The sequence below is a fragment of the Pelophylax lessonae genome (genome assembly GCF_965119305.1).
Source record: "Pelophylax lessonae genome assembly, chromosome: 10".
Classification (NCBI taxonomy): Eukaryota; Metazoa; Chordata; class Amphibia; order Anura; family Ranidae; genus Pelophylax; species Pelophylax lessonae.
In genome coordinates, this window is record NC_138777.1 from 5,504,071 (window position 1) to 5,526,249 (window position 22,179).

At 48.2% G+C, this 22,179-nt stretch overlaps 1 protein-coding gene across 1 annotated transcript in view; it reads right to left on the reverse strand.

Annotated features, from left to right (window-relative positions):
• DENND5A (DENN domain containing 5A) overlaps nt 1–22,179 on the reverse strand; it is a gene marked incomplete at its 5' end in the record, with an annotated part of 71,432 nt that overhangs the window by 4,319 nt on the left and 44,934 nt on the right. The window contains 10 exons of the mRNA XM_082270516.1: nt 906–1,029; nt 6,685–6,767; nt 8,068–8,249; nt 9,161–9,279; nt 11,707–11,852; nt 14,325–14,446; nt 15,504–15,632; nt 17,373–17,457; nt 18,661–18,742; nt 18,824–18,976. Coding sequence (XP_082126642.1) covers nt 906–1,029; nt 6,685–6,767; nt 8,068–8,249; nt 9,161–9,279; nt 11,707–11,852; nt 14,325–14,446; nt 15,504–15,632; nt 17,373–17,457; nt 18,661–18,742; nt 18,824–18,976 — 1,225 coding nt within the window. The remainder of the gene's footprint in view (nt 1–905; nt 1,030–6,684; nt 6,768–8,067; nt 8,250–9,160; nt 9,280–11,706; nt 11,853–14,324; nt 14,447–15,503; nt 15,633–17,372; nt 17,458–18,660; nt 18,743–18,823; nt 18,977–22,179) is intronic.

The following is a 22,179-nucleotide window of genomic DNA, read 5'->3' on the forward strand; positions in this document are numbered from 1 at the left end:
GAGAGAGAGAGTATCGAGTATGAGGGGGGGGCGAGAGAGAGAGAGAAGAGAGGGGGCGTGAGAGAGAGAAGAGAGGGGGGTGAGAGAGAGAGAGGGGGGGTGAGAGAGAGAGAGAGAGAGAGAGGGGGGGTGAGAGAGAGAGGGGGGGTGAGAGAGAGAGAGAGGGGGGGTGAGAGAGAGAGAGAGAGAGGGGGGGTGAGAGAGAGAGAGAGAGAGAGAGAGAGAGAGAGGGGGGGTGAGAGAGAGAGAGAGAGAGGGGGGGGTGAGAGAGAGAGAGAGAGGGGGGGTGAGAGAGAGAGAGAGAGGGGGGTGAGAGAGAGGGGGGGGTGAGAGAGGCGGCTCTAGCAACCAGTGGCCAATAGAGTCTCTGGTGGAGGGGGGGTGGCTTTTTTGCTGCCCCCCTGCAAAGTGCTGCCCTAGGCCTGGGTATTGTCAGCCTAGGCCAAAATACAGCACTGCATGAGTTGCCAGGGGTCCCCCATCAAAATGTTGCTATGGGGCCCTGTGATTCCTAGTAACTGGCCTGAATAGAGTGCAATCCCACAATACATGAATGCCTTCTTATGAGAAGTCCTGAAAAAAAACATGGCAGCTCAACACATCTAGCTGACCACGATATCTACTTGTGTCCAATAAGCAAAGATAATTCTAAAAGAAAAACACTCATGGAGCCAACGAATTCTTCCATAGCCTTTCCTTTCCTGATCATAGGTGGGTGTTGGGGGGCGGATAGATGAAGCTTCATGAACTCTTATTGGGTTGGAGTATCTCCCATTGGGTAAAATAAGAATTCCTCCTAATAACTGGATATGCCATAAGAGAAGGAGGCCATCAAGGAACAGACATCACCATTGGATTGGTCTTTTCCAAACCCTTTTGGCTATGTAACCATTTCCATTGCTCACCTAGGAAGTCCCATATGAAGATGCTTTTGAAGAGTCGCGGTGACTTGAACCCGTGCTGGAAAACTTGTTCCAGAGCCGACACCAGACCGCCCTCCCCGCAGAGCAGCAACGTCAAACTTCCCCTCTGTAATGGAAATACAAAATGGTACAGAATACGGCACATCGGTGAGCTACAGATTATAACCCAGCACTGCTGCAAAAGGAAGCACCATTACATACACAGCATTCGTTTTGTAAGCCAGCGTCCCATCCTAGGCAACATGGAGACCCTTGGGGTGCCTACGTGGACAACAGTTTAGATAATAAAGGAGTCTCTCCATCTCACATAGCAATGGCTTGACACCAAGAATTGCATTGTGCAGTGTGGGAGGAGCCAAGAAGTGTAAACTGAAAGTCCACATAGGGGGATGGTTAAAGTGTTACTAAACCCAGCAGCCTGCGTTCCCTGTACATCCGGAAAGTATTCTCAGAGCTTCACTTTTTCCACATTTTATGTTACAGCCATACTCCAAAATGGATTAAGCCATACTCCAAAATGGATTAAATTCATTATTTTCCTCAAAATTCTACAAACAATCCCCCATAATGACAACGTGAGAGAAGTTTGTTTGAAATCTTTGCAAATTTATTCAAAATAAAAAAGGAAAAACTCCCATGTACATAAGTATTCACACCCTTTGCTCAATACTTTGGTGAAGCTCCTTTGGCACCAATTCCAGCCTCCAGTCTTTCTGAGTATGATGCTACAAGCTTGGCTCTCCTATTTTTGGTCAGTTTCTCCCATTCTTCTTTGCAGGACCTCTCAAGCTCAGGGGCGTAGCAAGGGGTTGGCTTTGCTCAGCCTGCACCCCCGGTGCCCCCAGGCAGCATGCAACTCCAATCCTGGAGCCCTGTGTCCACTCCAGGCAGCAGTGCGGGCTCTCAAAAGCTCTGTCCGCTCACACATGCGGCCGGTCAGCAATCACATGACCGTGACATCGTCAATCGGCTCCAGCTCGGCGGCAGGGGCTGGGGACTGCACTGGGGCTGTCAGAGGAGCCCAAACCGCCACTCAGCACGGTGAGACTCCTTCAACCTCCTCTCCACTCCCAAGCAAAGCTGCCTGGGGGAACCCCCCCCTCTCCCCGTCACCCCCACCCCTCTCTCCCAGTCACCCCCCCTCTCTCTGCCACCCCCACCCCTCTCTCTGCCACCCCCACCCTTCTCTCCCCGTCACCCCCCCTCTCTCTCTGCCACCCCCCCTCTCTCTGTAAACCCCCCCCCTCTCTCTCTGCGAAAACCCCCTCTCTCTCTGCGAAAACCCCCTCTCTCTCTCTGTAAACCCCCCCCCTCTCTCTCTCTGTAAAACCCCCCTCTCCCTCTCTCTGCAAAACCCCCCCTCTCCCTCTCTCTGCAAAACCCCCCCTCTCTCTCTGCAAAACCCCCCCTCTCTCTCTGCAAAACCCCCCCTCTCTCTCTCTGCAAAACCCCCCCTCTCTCTCTCTGCAAAACCCCCCCTCTCTCTCTCTGCAAAACCCCCCCCTCTCTCTCTCTGCAAAACCCCCCCTCTCTCTCTCTGCAAAACCCCCCCCTCTCTCTCTCTGCAAAACCCCCCCCTCTCTCTCTCTGCAAAACCCCCCCCTCTCTCTCTCTGTAAAACCCCCCCCTCTCTCTCTCTAAACCCCCCCCCCTCTCTCTCTGCAAACCCCCCCCCCCTCTCTCTCTCTGCAAAACCCCCCCCCCCCCTCTCTCTCTCTGCAAAACCCCCCCCTCTCTCTCTCTGTAAAACCCCCCCTCTCTCTCTCTGTAAACCCCCCCCTCTCTCTCTCTGTAAAACCCCCCCCTCTCTCTCTCTGTAAAACCCCCCCTCTCTCTCTCTGTAAAACCCCCCCTCTCTCTCTCTGTAAAACCCCCTCTCTCTCTGTAAAACCCCCCCCCCTCTCTCTCTCTCTGTAAAACCCCCCCCTCTCTCTCTCTCTGTAAAACCCCCCTCTCTCTCTCTTTTGGGGGGGGGGGGGGGACTGGTCAGCACCCTTGGCGAGGAACTTTGAGACCCTAGGTAGCCTCTGCTCAAGCTCCATCAGGTTGGATGGGGGAGGGTCGGTGCACAGCCATTTGCAGGTCTCTCCAGAGATGTTCAACTGGGTCCAGGTCTGGGCTCTGGCTGGGCCACTCAAGGACATTCACATAGTTTTCCCGTAGCCCCCATAATGACCATGCCATTTCAAGTTTGCTAGAAATCTTTGCAAATTTAATAAAAATAAACTAAAAAAAATCCCATGTACATAAGTATCACAGCCTTTGCCATGACAAAATGGAGCTCAGGTGCCTCCTACTTCTACTGATCATCCTTGAGATGTTTCTACAACTTGGAGTCCACCTGTGGTAAATTCAGTTGGACATGATTTGGAAAGGCACACACCTGTCTATATAAGGTCCCACAGGTAACAGTGCATGTCAGAGCACAAACCAAGCCATGAAGTCCAAGGAATTGTCTGTAGACCTCGGAGACAGGATTGTATGGAGGCACAGATCGGGGGAAGGGTACAGAAACATTTCTGCAGCATTGAAGGTCCCAATGAGCACAGTGGCCTCCATCATCTGTAAATGGAAGAAGTTTGGAACCACCAGGACTCTTCCTAGAGCGGCTGCCCAGCCAAACTGAGCGATCGGGGGAGGGGGGCCTTAGTCAGGGAGGTGACCAAGAACCCGATGGTCACTCTAACAGAGCTCTAGCATTTCTCTATGGAGAGAGGAGAACCTTCTAGAAGAACAACCATCTCTGCAGCACTCGACCAATCAGGCCTGTATGGGTGTGGCCAGATGGAAGCCACTCCTCAGTAAAAGTCACATGACAGCCCGCCTGGAGTTTCCCAAAAGGCACCTGAAGGACTCTCAGACCATGAGAAACTAAATTCTCTGCTCTGATGAAACAAAGATTGAACTCTTTGGCCTGAATGGCAAGCGTCATGTCTGGAGGAAACCAGGCACCGCCCATCACCTGGCCAATACCATCCCTACTGTGAAGCATGGGGGTGGGAGAATCATGCTGTGGGGATGTTTTTCAGCAGCAGGAACTGGGAGACTAGTCAGGATGGAGGGAAAGATGAATGCAGCAATGTACAGAGACATCATTGATGAAAACCTCCTCCAGAGCGCTCTGGACCTCAGACTGGGGTGAAGGTTCATCTTCCAACAGGACAACGACCCTAAGCACACATCCAAGATAACAAAGGAGTGACTATGGGACAACTCTGTGAATGTCCTTGAGTGGCCCAGCCAGAGCCCAGACTTGAACCCGATTGAACATCTCTGGAGAGATCTGAAAATGGCTGTGCACCGACCCTCCCCCATCCAACCTGATGGAGCTTGAGAGGTCCTGCAAAGAAGAATGGGAGAAACTGCCCAAAAATAGGAGTGCCAAGCTTGTAGCATCATACTCAGAAATACTGGAGGCTGTAATTGGTGCCAAAGGAGCTTCACCAAAGTATTGAGCAAAGGGTGTGAATACTTAGGCCCTGTTCACACCTGAGCATTATTCAGCTCGTAAAACGCTCATCTCTGAAGTTCCAAAACGCCCAACAAGCAAAATCCCATTCATTTCAATGGCCCCTGTTCATGTATGAGCATTTTGTTGCCTAAAGCTCAAAAAAGTACATGAGCTTTTTTGGCAGTTTACAAGCGTTTTTGTTAGATGTCAATGCCTGTCTCCAAACACAGTCAAAAAAAAGCCTAAAAAATACCCGAAAAAACACCTGAAAACGATTCGCTCAGGTGTGAATGAAGCGTTATATACACAAGAAATTTTAATTTTTTAATAATTTTGCAAAGATTTCAAACAAACTTCTTTCACATTGTCATTATGGGGGATGTTTGTAGAATTTTGAGGAAAATAATGAATTGAATCCATTTTGGAATAAGGCTGTAACATAACAAAATGTGGAAAAATTGAAGCTCTGTGAATATTTTCCGGATGCTCTGTATATCTGGTCTCCTCAGTACGCAGAACACGGAAATGCAAATATTTTAGTAAATATAAACTGCTAAATACCTTTTCTCATCAGCAGTATGTATATATATATAAGTTTTTTGACTTCTATCAGTGTCTGGTTAAAGCTTGTAGGAGGAGTTTTCATTCTCCTCTAAATATCCTATGAGGCTGCAGGATCCCTGACCCTCTGTCTGGACAGTGCTGATTGGCCCTGTGCTGATCACATGGACTCTCCCAAGAAAAAAAAGAAACACTCTAGCAATACACACCAAACTGAGCATGTACAGAGTGACTTAAAAGGCTCTGTCTTATCAGGAGTTGGATTAAGGACAGTGGAAGAAGGGGAGGATCACAGAAGACAGGATCAAACAGCCTTTTTTACACAATGTTTAGGATTAACCCCTTAGGTCCCACAGTGAGTACAACAAGCATGCTTTTCTGCATATACAAACTGATTTTACTGTTGTGGGTTTGGTAACACTTTAACCACTTCACGACCGCCTGACGCAGTTATACTGCAGCAGGGCGGCCCTCCTGCGCGAACCGACGTAGGTATACGTCGGTCGCGCGACTGCAGCTAGGGGGCGAACGCACGCCGATGGCGGCGCCCTCCCACCCCCACTCATCAGCGGGGACTCCGATGCATGGGGTAGGTGGTTCCGATTGCCGCCTGACACCCCCGATCGCTCCCCGCTGAGAGAGGAGGGCGGTCGGATGTTGAAAACACAGCTGACCGTTGTTCTCTCTGGAATGATCACAGAGCCCATGTGATCCTTCTATATAGGAACACAGGTCTCTATGATCATTTCACAAGCCACGCCCCCATACAGTTAGAAACACGCCCCTAGGTACACATTTAACCCTTTGATCACCCACAGGGTTAGCCCCGTCCCTGCCAGTGTCATTAGTACAGTAACAGTGCATATTTTTAGCACCGATTACTGTAGTGATGTCACTGGTACCCCCAAAAGTGTCAGAAATGTCAGTCAGGGGTCCGATCTGTCCGCTGCAATGTCGCAGTGCCGCAAAAAAAAAAAAAAAAAAAAAAAAAAAAAAAAAAAAAAAAAAAAAAAAAAAAAAAAAAAATCGCTGATCGCCGCCATTACTAGTAAAAAAAAATAACAAAAAAAAAAAAAAAAAAACAATAAAAACAACAAATCTTTCCCGTAGTTAGTAGACGCGATAACTTTTGCGTAAACCAATCGCTTATTGCGATTTTGTTTACCAGAATGTAGCAGAAAACAAATTGGCCTAAAATATTAAAACATTTTGATTTTTACATTTTTTTTTTTTGGGGAATGTCATATAGCAGAATGTGAAAAATTGTTTTTTTTTTTTTTTTTCAGAATTGTCGCTCTTTTTTTGTTTATAGCGCAAAAAATTAAAAAAAATTAAAAAAAAAAAATCGCACAGGTGATCAAATACCACCAAAAGAATTCGCTATTTGTGGGAAAAATGGACATACATTTTATTTGGGTACAGTGTCGCACGACCGCGCAATAGTCAGTTAAAGTAATGCAGTGCCGAACCGCAAAATATGGCCTGGTCATTAAGGGGGCAAATCCTTCCGGTCCAGAAGTGGTTAACAGTAAGCATGTAATGTAGAGGTGGCATTTTTTTTACAGTAACAATGAATAGCAGATTAAAGATTCCTTTATCCCCCTTCAGCTGGTGGGAGACGCCCCTTAGTGGGTTTTTAGTGCTGGAGAGGTGGCGCTCTAATCCAATGGTCTGAGAATAAGATCTTCATTGACTGGAAGAGAAATGGGGGTATGTATGGAGGTATCGGGGTGAATACAATGTTCTTACCTCTTTCTCCGGTTTGTGAAAGTGTTTAACGATGCCATTGACAGCCTCCCCTATGGCCTCCTGGATCTGACCCGTGTTCAGTTCTGTTGGAGGAAGGAATATCGCCATGGTTAGTAATGGAGCTTTTACTGCTGGAGACAAATAGGAAAATGTTACAATGTTCTCTGATATAAAACAAAGCCATGTGATCAATCAGACAAAGTAGTTATAGCTGGCAGACAGATTATATCATGGTAAGCAGTTAGAGCCAACGTGGGACCAGGCAGAGCCCATGCAGTGAACACTGGCAGAGTGATAAGGTCACATCACCAGGCAGAGCCTATGTAGTAAACTGTGTGTGGAGTGAGGAGATCATGCGACTAGCCAGAGCCAATGAAGTAAATACTGGTGGAGTGAGGAGGTCATGCGACTAGGCAGAGCCAATGTAGTAAATACTGGCGGAGTGATGAGGTCACACCACAAGGCATAGCCAGTGTAGTGTCTTGCCACCAGGCAGAACCAATGTAGTGAATTCTGGTAGAGTGATGCTGTCAGGTGACCAGGGAGAGTCCATGCAGTGAGCACTGGAAGAATGATGAGGTCACATGACCAGGCAGAACTCATGTAGTGAACACTGGCAGAGTAATGAGGTCTTGAAACCAGGCAGAGCCTATGTATTGAGCACTGGTGGGGTTATAAAGGTCATGACACCAGGCAGAGCCCATGTAGGGAACACTGGCAGAGTAATGAGGTCATGCAACTAGGAAGAGCCAATGTAGTTCACACTAGTGGAGCGATGAGGTCTTGCAATCAAGCAAAGCCCATCTAGTGAACACTGGCAGAGTGATAAGGTCACGTGACCAGGCAGAACTCATATGGTGAACACTGGCAGAGTAATGAGGTCTTGAAACCAGGCAGAGCCCATGTATTGAACACTGGTGAAGTTATAAAGGTCATGACACCAGGCAGAGCCCATGTAGGGAACACTGGCGGAGTGATGAGGTCATACGACTAGGCAGAGCCAATGTAGTTCACACTAGTGGAGTGATGAGGTCTTGCAATCAAGCAGAGCCCATGTAGTGAACACTGGCAGAGTGATAAGGTCACGTGACCAGGCAGAATTCATGTAGTGAACCCTGGCAGAATGATGAGGACATACAAGAAGAAAGAGTAATGAAGTCATGCAAACTGCCTAACACTGGCAGAGTGATAAGGTTGACCAGGCAAAGCCAGTGTAGAGAGAGGTAGAGTAATGTCATGTGATCACTGAAAGCTGGTGGATTCACAAGGATATATGACCCGCCATAGCCAATGAAAGCTGCCAGGGTATAGATACAACTGTAGCAAATCTCTCTCTCATGCCTGGCAGAGGGTTACAGTGTTTCAGTTGTATATGTAACTTACTCGGTCGACTGTTGGGCGAGATCGCTACAAGTCTCCGGATCATTCCGGGCGAGTGTTGGAGAGGAGGCGTCCGGCAGGGTCTGTCTTCTGTATCAGTAGTTGGAGTCAGAAGATCCCCAACTAAAACTCTCTCCAGACTGCCATCGTCCATCCCTTTTCCCAGCCAGCGACCGCAGGGAAACCTGTAGAGACAACGATTATAAAGCATTTCACCCGCTGAGACACAAGAACATTAACTCACCAAAAACACAGGACGCCCAACAACAAATGCAAAGTTGAATCTCATTTAGGGATGGGCTGGTTCCACTCTGGTCTCTGGTCTGAGGTCGACTTGCCCCGAAATTGTCCTTGGTTGCACACTGTTGGCTGGGACCTTCCAGGACTCCTCCAGGAAAGAGTGGTGGAAGCTCCATCAGGCTACACCATGCAATGGACGCAGCATATTCTGCAGTACTGACCAGTCCTCTTTAAGCCCACACAGCTAGAGCATTAAAAATCAATTCTATATGCACAAGTGGCAGAGGGGCAGAGGAGAGAAGAGGAGCAGAAGAGAAGAGGAGAAGAGCAGAGGAGAAGAGGAGCAGAGGAGAAGAGGAGCAGAAGAGAAGAAGAGGAGAAGAGGAGAAGAAGAGAAGAGGAGCAGAGAAGAGGAGCAGAGAAGAGGAGAAGAGGAGCAGAGGAGCAGAGGAGCAGAGGAGAAGAGGAGCAGAGGAGAAGAGGAGAAGAGGAGCAGAGGAGGAGAGGAGGAGAGGAGGAGAGGAGGAGAAGAGGAGAAGAGGAGAAGAGGAGGAGCAGAGGAGAAGAGGAGAAGAGGAGAAGAGGAGCAGAGGAGGAGAAGAGGAGAAGAGGAGAAGAGAAGAGGAGAAGAGGAGCAGAGGAGAAGAGGAGGATAAGAGGAGAAGGAGGAGGAGAAGAGGAGCAAAGGAGAAGAGGAGCAGAGGAGCAGAGGAGCAGAGGAGCAGAGGAGAAGAGGAGAAGAGGAGAAGAGGAGCAGAGGAGCAGAGGAGCAGAGGAGAAGAGGAGCAGAGGAGAAGAGGAGAAGAGGAGAAGAGGAGCAGAGGTCGGTGTAAGGTAAAAAGCAGAGGATTCTCACTTGTACGCGTGTCCTGTAATCTCATTGCGCACCATGACGTATTCCACCAGCCACTTGGCGTACAGCCCGGAGTTGTCGTGTCCAATCTGAACGGTTGTCAGCTTCCCGAGATTCTGGCACTGCGGGAAAGAAGAGACGCTGGGTCACATGATGCGGTGCATAAAAATCTGAGCACATGCAGTAATAAGATCTTTATGTATAATTTTCTTTGAGTCAGCCGTCATCAAGGTCAGAACTTCCCAGACCTACTATGAACTGCAACACTAATGACTGCAAGCAATGACATCACCACTGTACCTGCACATCCAGACACATTAAAAAGAAAAAAATAATTGAATTACAAAGGGCATGTGTAGCACAGCCTATTCTTCCGCCCCACTGCCCCCACCTTACCCATCCCCCTCACATTTGCCAACAATTCCTGACTGTCAAAATTATAGGCAGGATAGTGCTGGCCAAAACTGTACCCACAATATTGTACTATATTACTTTGTATCTCTCTATCTCCTGTCTGATCAATGTTTATAAACAATGTTACTATTTATCTCTCCATCTCCGGTCTGATCAAGGTTTATAAAAAGTGTTACTTTGTATCTCTCTATCTCCCCATTTAACCAATGTTTATAAACAATGTTACTTTGTATCTCTCTATCTCCTGTCTGATCAATGTTTATAAACAATGTTACTTTGTATCTCTCCATCTCCCGTCTGATCAATGTTTATAACCAATGTTCTTTTGTATCTCTCTATCTCCTGTCTGATCAAGGTTAATAAACGTTACTTTGTATCATTATTTCCTCAGTCTGATCAATATTGTTTATAAACAATGTTACTTTGTATATTTCTAATCTCCAGTCTTATCAATGTTGATAAAAAAAAGTGTTACTTTGTATCCCTCCATCTCCCCCATTTGAACAATGTTTATAAACAATGTTACTTTGTATCTCTCTATCTCCTGTCTGATCAATGTTTATAAACAATGTCACTTTGTATCTCTCTATCTCCTGTCTGATCAATGTTTATAAAAAGTGTTACTTTGCATTAGTGATCGACTGACCGATATTTTGGTCATCGCATATCGGTATCGGCCGAAGTTTTCGTACATTCAAATTTTTTTTTTATTTTTTTTTTTTGACAGGTACTGTTGTGGAGGGATCTGGGGGTCTAAAAGACCCCAAACTCCTCCTCTGCACTTAAAATCATTCAAAACCCCAAGTTTGGCTGTTATGAAAGCTGTAATTTGTTTGAATTTGGCGCCGAGTACCTGGAAGTGGTGTCATGACATCACTTCCGGGTTTTTACATGGAGACCCGATCAGAGCCGAATGCAGCTTTGATCGGGTCTTCTCTTCGATGGCCGTGCAGGTAGGATGCCCAGGTCTCCCAATGGGACGGGAGACCCGGGCAAACCGCGGAAGGCGGCGAAAGGGGGATGATGTCCCCTCCCGCTCCTTGTAATGACAGCTGAGCGGCTTCTCAGCCACATCAGTTGTCATTACAAGACAGCCAACCCTCGGCTATGGACACCGGTACCGGGGTGAGGCCTCTAGCTGCAGACATCACTCCGGAACAAGCACTTTCCAAAATATCGGCAAGATCGGTAACCTCAGGGGCCGATTCCAATATATCGGGGAAAGTGCATATCGGCCCCCGATATATCGGCTTTGCCGATAATCGGTCGATCCCTACTTTTTATCCCTCTATCTCCCCATTTGAACAATGTTTTATAAACAATGTTACTTTATATTTTTCTATCTCCTCGCTGTACAAAGGGGTTTGCCATCTAAAGTGATTGTAAAGGTTTAAATTTTAGATTTTTCAAAATAACAAACATGGAATACTTATCTGCTCTGTGTAATGGTTTTGCATAGAGCAGCCCTGACTCTCCTATTCTCAGATCCCCCGCTGGCAGTATTTACTCCTCCTCCTGGCAGAGTGCCACCATTGCATGCCGCTTGCTATGCAGGCACTCATGGGGGCTCACTCCTGATGCTGGCTTGGTGTATCCATAAGAGCCCCCCACTCCCTCCTGGGAATGACCAAGGCTCCCTCTGCTGTGTCTGTGCCAATGAGGAGGAGGGGGGGCTCTGCTCTTCGGCACATCGCTGGACTGAGATCAGGCTCAGGTAAGTATAAGGGGGTTGGTGCATCTATAAGAGCCCCTCACCCCATCCTGGGAATGACCAAGGCTCCCGTTGCTGTGTCTGTGCCAATGAGGAGGGGGAGGGCACTCTGCTCTCCAGCACATCGCTGGACTGAGATCAAGCTCAGGTAAGTATAAGGGGGTTTGTGTATCTATAAGAGCCCTCCACTACCTCCTGTGAATGACCAAGGCTCCCGCTGCTGTGTCTCTGCCAATGAGGAGGGGGGGGCCTCTGCTCTTGGGCACATCGCTGGAATGAGATCCGGCTCAGGTAAGTATAGGGGGGGGGGGGGGGAGACGAGCTGTATGTAGAAGTTTTTTTATATACATTGTATGCATGAAGGTAAGTAAAAAACTTTCTGCTTTAAGAACCACTTTATTGGACACCCAGCAGCCGGTGTTACCTCATAGGTCATCTCCAGGATGCTGCGCGGCACCTGCAGGACGCCCGTCTCGCCCAGCTCTCCGGAGATACAGATCCAGGGGTTAGCAGTGAACATTGAGCCCCCCAATTTCTTGCTGGGGATGATGAGGATGTGATAGGGGATCACTGGAGAGATAAAATGATACAAATTAGTTACATGATGGCAATTGAGAAGATACAACCATGTTCATAAAAAAATACTATCTGCAGTTACTTGATGCCCCCCCCCCCCCCGGGCAAATAGTGGAGAGCCATATCTAACTTGCTCAGTGCTACAAAGATTATTTAGAAGCAGATACTTTGCAATTCGTATGAAATATCAGGTCCAGCCACAGAGTCCAAGCAGGACTGAGAAGCTGCAACCACCATATCTGAAAGCGAAAATCATTCCATGGTCACTTAGGCCGGCCCATACAAAGTTCCAATCTGGGGGGGTGCAGCCGAGATTTGACCACTTAATGGGCAGGCTTAATGCACCAAGTTGATCAATCAACTTGGGTACAACTAGCCTGCTGGATTCTCTTGCGATTATCAGCAGAGGCTGCTATAGATAATCACTGTCCCAGCAGGGATGGCTTCTCCCGCCTTATCCTCCCCCACCAGGAGAAGACCATGGCCCGGCAGGAGGGATTCCCCCATGAACACAGTCTGTGTTAATGGTGGAGACTAGCGAATTTCTTTCCTGCACCTACCTGTGGTTGCAGGAAAGAAATTTGCTCAGTGTATGGCCTGCCTTAGATCCCATATGTCCCCCATTGTAATGTCCGGTCAAAAATGAACCCCTAGACCAGTGATGGGGAACCTTGGCACCCCAGATGTTTTGGAACTACATTTCCCATGATGCTCAACTACACTGCAGAGTGCATGAGCATTATGGGAAATGTAGTTCCAAAACATCTGGGGTGCCAAGGTTCACCATCAATGCCCTAGACCATGTCTGCATGTCTTATATTGTATACTGAATTTCAGCCACATGATTTAATGATCGGCTACCTGAGCGAATGAACTGCCGTACCCCATAAAGTATATAGTACAAGACATACAGCTTCCGGGTAGGGAATCTCTCTGGCTTCGCAAGGCAATGGCATCTAAAGTCTGGGTATGGACGATCTTGGCTTTGGATGATCTAGAGAAGTGGTCTCCAAACCGTGACCTGCAGGCCGGATGCCACCTTTTGCTTACTTTTATCTTGCCCTTGGGACACTATTCCTCCTTCTGACATCAAAATGGGGTATTGTTCCTGCCACTGACACCAATGATGGGGCACTATTCATCCCACTGACACCAAGGTGGGGGCACTATTCCCCCCCACTGACACCAAGGTGGGGACACTATTCCTCCCATTGACACCAACGATGGTGCGCTATTCCTCCTACTGACCCCAATGATGGGGCACTATTCCTCCCACTGACACTAATGATGGGGCACTATTCCTCCCACTGACACCAATGATGGGGCACTATTCCTCCCACTGACACCAATGATGGGGCACTATTCTTCCCACTGATACCAATGATGGGGCACTATTCCTCCACAGACACCAATGATGGGGCACTATTCCTCCCACTGACACCAATGATGGGGCACTATTCCTCCCACTGACACCAATGATGGGGCACTATTCCTCCCACTGATACCAATGATGGGGCACTATTCCTCCCACTGATACAAATGATGGGGCACTATTCCTCCCACTGGCACCAATGATGGGGCACTATTCCTCCCACTGGCACCAATGATGGGGCACTATTCCTCCCACTGACACCAATGATGGGGCACTATTCCTCCCACTGACACCAATGATGGGGCACTATTCCTCCCACTGACACCAATGATGGGGCACTATTCTTCCCACTGATACCAATGATGGGGCACTATTCCTCCCACTGATACCAATGATGGGACACTATTCCTCCCACTGATACCAATGATGGGGCACTATTCCTCCCACTGACACCAATGATGGGGCACTATTCCTCCCACTGACACCAATGATGGGGCACTATTCCTCCCACTGACACCAATGATGGGGCACTATTCCTCCCACTGACACCAATGAGGGGACACTATTCCTCCCACTGACACCAATGAGGGGACACTTCCTCTCCCTGACACTGACAGGGAGAATCTCCTTAACAGGGGGACACAGACAGCAATACAAACTGACAGGGGTTCTAATCCCTCTACACTCTATCCAAAAAATTTTCCCTTTAGTTATACCTTAAAATTAAACACTAAAATAAAAATAAAATAAAAAATGTAAATTGGAAGAAAAAAAAAAAAAATAGACAGACTAAAATTTTGAATTCTAAAAAGCCACGCCCAATATGCAGCATAATTTAGCCACACCCACTATTTGCTGCAGAGGTCACCGCCTCCCTGGTAGGGGTTCCACTGCATTACTTTGCCCACAGGTAAATGATGTTGGCATGGTGGCACTGGGAAGGGGGAGGAGAGCTTTGCTGCTGACTTTTGTAAAGTCAAAATTTGCATATCAAACAGTGCAGCTCAGACTCGGACCGAACATTTTGGGGAGAGAGGCGCCACATTTAACATAACGGATGCTCACGGTGAGTATGGCGGCTCCGATTTACTCACTGATTGTGGTGAAAACGTTTGTGAAGCAGAAATAATCCACAGCATTGAAGGACAGAAGGTGGTAGAGGAATTGCTCCTTCTCGTCATCACAGCGCAGGAAGGCGTAACGCTTGTACAGTTTTCTGGTATCAAAAAGAAAATTCATATTTTTAGAATGAGCCCCAGGAAGACACAGATATACCGCAGGGGGGCAGGATGGGGTTTATTATGGTGTGGAAGATTGCAATCAATAACCCAGACAGCTGGTCTTCCCACACAGGCTGTGCATAGAACACTGCAGTGGAGATTCAGTAACAATGTAATGATTTGTAATCTTTTCTCAATAATCTCTAGACGGAACATTCTCTATGTGAACAGTGAATGTCACAGAGCAGCCATGGGGGAATCCTTATCAAGTCCCTCGTAGGGTCCCCGCCATGGCAGCAGACAAGGTGAAGCACCCGATTTATAGAGAGTATCCAGGAAGCTTTAAAGCTGAACTCCTGAATATGTAAATAATATTTAAAATATGAGAGTCCTGTGCATTCTTCCTGAATCTCGGTGATCTTTGTGTATTTCTCCCAGATCTGTGCAGTAATCCAGTGTGAGACTTCCTGCAATAAAGACCGCTCACTGCTGCTCTCTCTACTTGTGCAGGGGAACTGGTCTGGTCTCCGCCCCCTCCTGTAATTTTCTGCAGACTGTAGTGGGTGGAGCCTGCTGGGCCCCTCCCACAGCTCTGCTCTCTCTCCTTATGTAAGGTGACTGGCCTTGTCCCTGTTTTCTCCTGTAGTGGGTGGAGCCTGCTGGGCCCCTCTCCCATAGCTCTGCTATCTCCTTGTGCAGGGTGACTGGTCTTGTCTCCACCTCCTGTACTTTTCTACAGTGGGTGGAGCCTGCTGGGCCCCGCCTATAGCTCTGCTTTCTCTCCTTGTATGCAGTGACTGGAATTGTTCCTGCCCCCCTCCTGTAGTGGGTGGAGCCTGCTGGGTCCCTCCCACAGCTTTGCTCTCTCTCTTTGTGCAGGGTGACTGGTCTTGTCTCAGCCTCCTGTAGTTTTCTAGTGGGTGGAGCCTGCTGGGCCCCTTCCATAGCTCTGACAGGTCCCCTTCAAAGGCCAACTATAGCACCACTGAACTGGTTTTGTGAGGCACGAGGTATCATTGCTGTTCATTAAGGGTGAGGGAATTGGACACTGACCTGGTGAGCTCGTGGTCTAGAAGAAGCTGCTTCAGGTGTCTGGAGAGAAGTTTCTTCTCCATGGTCAGGCGCACCCAGGCCCGGGCCTTCCCCACATCCGTCTTTATCTCCCCGATGTTCTGGATGTGTCTGAGAACAGAAATGTCAGGAAGGTGAGATCTATAGATAGTACCAGGCACTGCAAATCCTTCTCCCACACTCCTTAACTACTTCAGTACCGCCCTGTAATCCCCCTTCATTATCAGGTTATTTCTAAGTTTCAGTGCTGGGATAGTTTTACTGACAACTACTCCCATAACGTAACACTGTACCAAGGCTAAATTAAAAAAAAATAAAAATTGATTTAGAGATAGAGCCTTCTTTTGGTGCTTAATAGCCCCTGAGGTTTTACTATATGAAGGGAAAAAACACCAAAAAATTTGAAAGAAAAAAAAAAAAAGGAAGGGGGAAAGAGTGGAGAGAAAAGAGGGGGAAATAGAAGCGCGAAGGGAAGTAAAAAGAGAGAGAGGTAAGAGGGAAGAGAGGAGGGTAAAGGAGAGGGGAAAGGAAGAGAGGAAGAGAGGGGAAAGGAAGAGAGGAAGAGAGGGGAAAGGAAGAGAGGAAGAGAGGGGAAAGGAAGAGAGGAAGAGAGGGGAAAGGAAGAGAGGAAGAGAGGGGAAAGGAAGAGAGGAAGAGAGGGGAAAGGAAGAGAGGAAGAGAGGGGAAAGGAAGAGAGGAAGAGAGGGGAAAGGAAGAGAGGAAGAGAGGGGAAAGGAAGAGAGGAAGAGAGGGGAAAGGAAGAGAGGAAGAGAGGGGAAAGGAAGAGAGGAAGAGAGGGGAAAGGAAGAGAGGAAGAGAGGGGAAAGGAAGAGAGGAAGAGAGGGGAAAGGAAGAGAGGAAGAGAGGGGAAAGGAAGAGAGGAAGAGAGGGGAAAGGAAGAGAGGAAGAGAGGGGAAAGGAAGAGAGGAAGAGAGGGGAAAGGAAGAGAGGAAGAGAGGGGAAAGGAAGAGAGGAAGAGAGGGGAAAGGAAGAGAGGAAGAGAGGGGAAAGGAAGAGAGGAAGAGAGGGGAAAGGAAGAGAGGAAGAGAGGGGAAAGGAAGAGAGGAAGAGAGGGGAAAGGAAGAGGGAAGAGAGGGGAAAGGAAGAGGGAAGAGAGGGGAAAGGAAGAGGGAAGAGAGGGGAAAGGAAGAGGGAAGAGAGGGGAAAGGAAGAGCGGGGAAAGGAAGAGCGGGGAAAGGAAGAGCGGGGAAAGGAAGAGCGGGGAAAGGAAGAGCGGGGAAAGGAAGAGCGGGGAAAGGAAGAGCGGGGAAAGGAAGAGCGGGGAAAGGAAGAGCGGGGAAAGGAAGAGGGAAGAGAGGGGAGAGGGGAAAGGAAGACGGAAGAGAGGGGAGAGGGGAAAGGAAGACGGAAGAGAGGGGAGAGGGGAAAGGAAGAGGGAAGAGAGGAGAGAGGGGAAAGGAAGAGAGGAGAGAGGGGAAAGGAAGAGAGGAGAGAGGGGAAAGGAAGAGAGGAGAGAGGGGAAAGGAAGAGAGGAGAGAGGGGAAAGGAAGAGAGGAGAGAGGGGAAAGGAAGAGAGGAGAGAGGGGAAAGGAAGAGAGGAGAGAGGGGAAAGGAAGAGGGAAGAGAGGAGAGAGGGGAAAGGAAGAGATGGGAGAGGGGAAAGGAAGAGAGGGGAAAGGAGAGAAGGGAAAGGAGAGAAGGGAAAGGAAGAGAGGAGAGAGTGGGGGAAGGAATGGGGAAGGGAGTGACATAGAAGACTGACTTTGTGCTGATTGGCTGGATGGAACAAAATCCCATCGCACATTGCACAGAACTTTAAGCATCCTACATGGTACCCCAAAAGTATCATTGACCCCCCCCCTCCCCCATATAGCCAGGAATAACACTTACAGCATGTCCTGGACCAGAGAGATCTTCAGAGGAGCCATCACTGGGTTGGGATCAGATTTCCTCCTCTCTGTATCCAAGAACATTTCTGGGGAGAAAAAAAAAAAAAACACACACACACACACAATACTGATTACATGGGATCAGAAAGGACACTCTGTAATAGAATCCGATACAAAAGTTGTTTAGGTAGAACTTCAGGTTTTGTATTCAGGAAAATAAATGATACAATTTATAGGGTCACCAGGTCCTGGTGCTGAGATGTTTTTAGGAAGGCTGAATTCAATAGAGAAGCACAGAAACCCAATGAGAACATCGCTAGTAATAAAACAGGGGTCTCCAAACTACTCTATACAAGGGCCAGTTTACTGTCCTTTAGACTTAAGGGGGGCCATAGTGTGGCCATTGGGAGTAGAAGAGGTCCCAACATCAGTGGGAATAAACATTGCCCCATCGTTTTTGTCAGTGGGAAGAATAGTGCCCCATCATTGGTGTCAGTAGGAAGAATAGTGCCCCATCATTGGTGTCAGTGGGAGGAATAGTGCCCCATCATTGGTGTCAGTAGGAAGAATAGTGCCCCATCATTGGTGTCAGTGGGAGGAATAGAGCCCTATCATTGGTGTCAGTGGGAGGAATAGTGCCCCATCATTGGTATCAGTGGGAGGAATAGTGCCCCATCATTGGTGTCAGTGGGAGGAATAGTGCCCCATCATTGGTATCAGTGGGAGGAATAGTGCCCCATCATTGGTGTCAGTGGGAGGAATAGTGCCCCATCTTTGGTGTCACTGGGAAGAATTGTGCCCCATCATTGGTGTCAGTGGGAGGAATAGTGCCCCATCTTTGGTGTCACTGGGAAGAATTGTGCCCCTTCAATGGTGTCAAGTAGGGGAATTATGCCCCATTGTTGGTATCAGTGGATGAAAATAGTGCTCCGGATAAAAGCAAGCAAGAGGCCACATCTGGACCCCGGTCCACTGGTATAAAAAAGGGGTATGTAATAAAAATGTAAATTTTTAATTTATAAATATTGTTTGCATATTGCGGGGGAAGGGGGGCACAGGAGAAAAGATAAAACATAAGCAGATTAAATGTTGGCTTTAAACAAATTGTTTAGGCAGGCTCTTATATTTCATATCGATTGGTAAATTTAAAGCTCAACACACATTACACTCCGATTGTACAATCTCTTTTAGATCTACCAACTACGTAGGGCGAGGGACTCCCTGATTGGTAAATGACCATTGGACCATGCAAGGTTTTTAGTAAATGATTATCCAAACAATGAGACAACCTGCATGACTGAAGCTCCCGGCCACCATCTTCCTCCGTTTGTCCTGATAGTGTAAGAGGTGCGACCACAAGGCGGATTTCCCCTGCGATATAAACATGGGATGCAGATGAAGTCTCCGGCACAGGAGCAGGCGTGTACGGTTAGAGAGGGATCATGTGACTACCTGTTTCACCAGAAGGCCGTGGCTCCAGATCCGCTCCAGAAGGTCGCAGAGGCTGGCGATCAGCGTGTTCTCCTCCACCCCGGTGATGCTGACTTCCCCATGACCCAACTCCACCGCCTCCCGACCCATCTTCTCCACCAGCATCCGCTTCGTCTGCAAGGAAACGTCACATCATCACTGATTACACTCCACTAAGAACGGCAACTTGTATGAGAAACCTTCACTACTCCTTATGTAGAGCTTTGCCAAATTCATTTTTCTCATGCACACGGCTTGTATCGCACGCACAATGCAGTCTACACTCATATCGATGACCCCGGTGTCCAGCTTGCAGCCTTAGGGCCACATGTGGCCCTTTGGTACCTGCTGTCCTTTGCAGTCAATAGTGGAAGCATCCATTTATAAACAGATTACAGTACTGTATAATGACCAGGATCTCTAGCAGTCTCTCGTAGCGAATCCTCAGTCTGATTATGTCCTGTAGTCTGGCTTCAGTCTCCAAGCACCCCTGTTGCATATTTTCGGTCTTGGACCATTTCTTATAAAAATGTCAAGTCCTGAGCTACTAGCCAGGTCTTAAGGGTTACTCGCCACTAGCTGCCCCACCCAACCCCTACCCTGCCCCTAATCCCGCCCCTAAACACGCCCTCATAAATTATCTCATAAAATGACACTTAAAAGTTTTTGCATGAATGCAGAAGTTACAAAAATAAATATTAATAACAGCTTTACAAGTGCCCATCAGTGCAGCTTCATCAGTGAAGATCAGTGCCGCCTCGCCAGTGCCCGTCAACGCAGCCTCGCCTGTGCCCGTCAACGCAGCCTCACCTGTGCCCGTCAACGCAGCCTCACCTGTGCCCGTCAACGCAGCCTCACCTGTGCCCGTCAACGCAGCCTCACCTGTGCCCGTCAACGCAGCCTCACCTGTGCCCGTCAACGTAGCCTCACCTGTGCCCGTCAACGTAGCCTCACCTGTGCCCGTCAACGTAGCCTCACCTGTGCCCGTCAACGTAGCCTCACCTGTGCCCGTCAACGCAGCCTCACCTGTGCCCGTCAACGCAGCCTCACCTGTGCCCGTCAACGCAGCCTCACCTGTGCCCGTCAACGTAGCCTCACCTGTGCAGGGTTAGAGAGAGAGAAGAGGAAAGCCGGCCGGATAATCACAGAGCGGGGCTCGCCCCGCTGTAACAGCTTTCCTTTGCCTTGCCGGGCATACACCATCGAACAAGGTCCCGCATCTTGGATCGGCTCCTATGATAGACGTCACATGTTCCGGCACTGGACCAGTGTTCTGTCTATCAAAGGAGCCGGGCCAGGAGGTGGTGCTGTGTGTGACGGCGAGCGCCCGGCAAATCAAATGAAAGCTGTTACAGCAGAGCAATCCCCGCTCTGCTTATCCCGCCGGCTTTCCTCTTCCTCTGGGCGATCGCTGGGAGAGCGACTCTCAAGACAGCCCCACACACAACCTCAATCATCTTTCACTCGAAAAATGCAGGCAGGGGACTGGAAAATTTGAGGGCTGTCTTACAGTACGTCTGATGTTTCTAACATAAGCCAAATAATAATGTGCAGCCTTCTTGAGCTGTCAGGGGCCACAGTTGAGGGCCCCCTACATCTTGTAAGTTGACAACCACAGGACCTAAAACATGCCAACAAAGGAGATGTGTGCTGGAATATTAAACACACAATTACAGTGGGGAAAATAATGATTTGATCCCTGCAGATTGTGTAAGTTTGCCCACTTACAAAAAAATCGGGGGTGTATAATTTTTATCATAGGTGTATTTTATATGATAGAGACAGAAAATCAACCAAAAATCCAGAAAAATCACATAATACAAATGTTAAAGATCGAGTTGCAGTTCAGGGAGTAAAATAAGTATTTGATCCCCTTAGTAGTTGGTGGAGAAACCCTTGTTGGAAGCACAGAGGTCAGACGTTTCTTGTAGTTGGCCCCCAGGTTTGCACATCTCAGGAGGGATTTTGCTCCACTCGTCTTTACAGATCTTCTCTAAATCCTTAAGGTTTCTTGGCTGTCTCTTTGCAACTCAAAGTTTCAGCTCCCTCCAAACATTTTCTATAGGATGAATGTCTGGAGACTGGCTAGGCCACTCCATAACCTTAAGGCTCCATTCACACCTGGGCGTTTTTGAGGGTTTTTCAGCTCCAAAAACGCTAAAAAAAAACGTTCCAAAACGCCCAACAAGTAAAACCCCATTCATTTAAATGCCCCCAGTTCACATCTGAGCGTTTTGCAAAACGCCTGTAGATGAAAAAAGTACATGAGCTTCTTTTTGGGCTGATTACCAGCGTTTTTGATAGATGTCAATGCCTGCCTCCAAAAACGCCTGAAAAAAACGCCTAAAAACCAAGTGTGAAAGCAGCCTAAAGCAGAATTCCGGCCTTAAATACCTTCTTTAACTAAAAATACCCCTATAATACTAATCCATCGCCCTTTACAGAACCGCTATTCTCATACTTACAAGGTGTACAGTATTGGATTTTAGTAAAAAAATCTTACTTTTAAAAACGCTGTCTGGGCGCGGCCATCTTGGATGTGGGCATCTGAAGCCGCAGTGTAATCTGCTGTGTCCTTCTTCCTGATTCCAGGGAGTGTTCTGGGAGTTCTTCCTGATTCCAGCCTCCTGGGAGTGATGACAAACAGCTCCCAGGATGCAATGCAAAGGCGGAAGTGATGTCGGTGGCCGTGGCCACAGAGGGGGGAGAAGGAGGAAGTACAATAAAAAAAATGCCCTGAAAATAAGGTAAGGGACAGCCAAAAAAATTGAAAATGCCCGATTAGTGATTCCTGGAGTGCTCGCTATGCTGATCAACAAAGTTGCAAAATAGGCCGGAACTCCACTTTAATGTGCTTCTTCTTGAGCCACTCCTTTGTCGCCTTGGCGGTATGTTTTGGGTCATTGTCATGCTGGAAGACCCATCCATGACCCAACTTCAGTGTTCTGGCTGAGGGAAGAAGGTTCTCATCCAAGATTTTACAATACATGGTCCCGCTCATTGGCCCCTCAATGTGACAAAGTCGGCCTGTACCTTTATCAGAGAAGCAGCCCCAAAGCATCATTTTTCCACCTCTGTGCTTGGCTGTAGGGATTGTGTTCTTAGGGTCATAGTCAGCATTTTTCTTCCTCCAAACACGGCCAGTCAAGCGAATGCCAAAGAGCTAAATTTTGGTGACCACAGTACTATCTCCCAATCTTTCTCCGAATCACTTTGGAGTTCATTGGCAAACTTCAGATGGGCCTGTACATGTGCCTTCTTGGAGGGGGACCTTGCGGGCGCTGCCGGATTTCAATCCATGGTAGGGTATTGTGTTACCAATGGTTTGGTGACTGTGG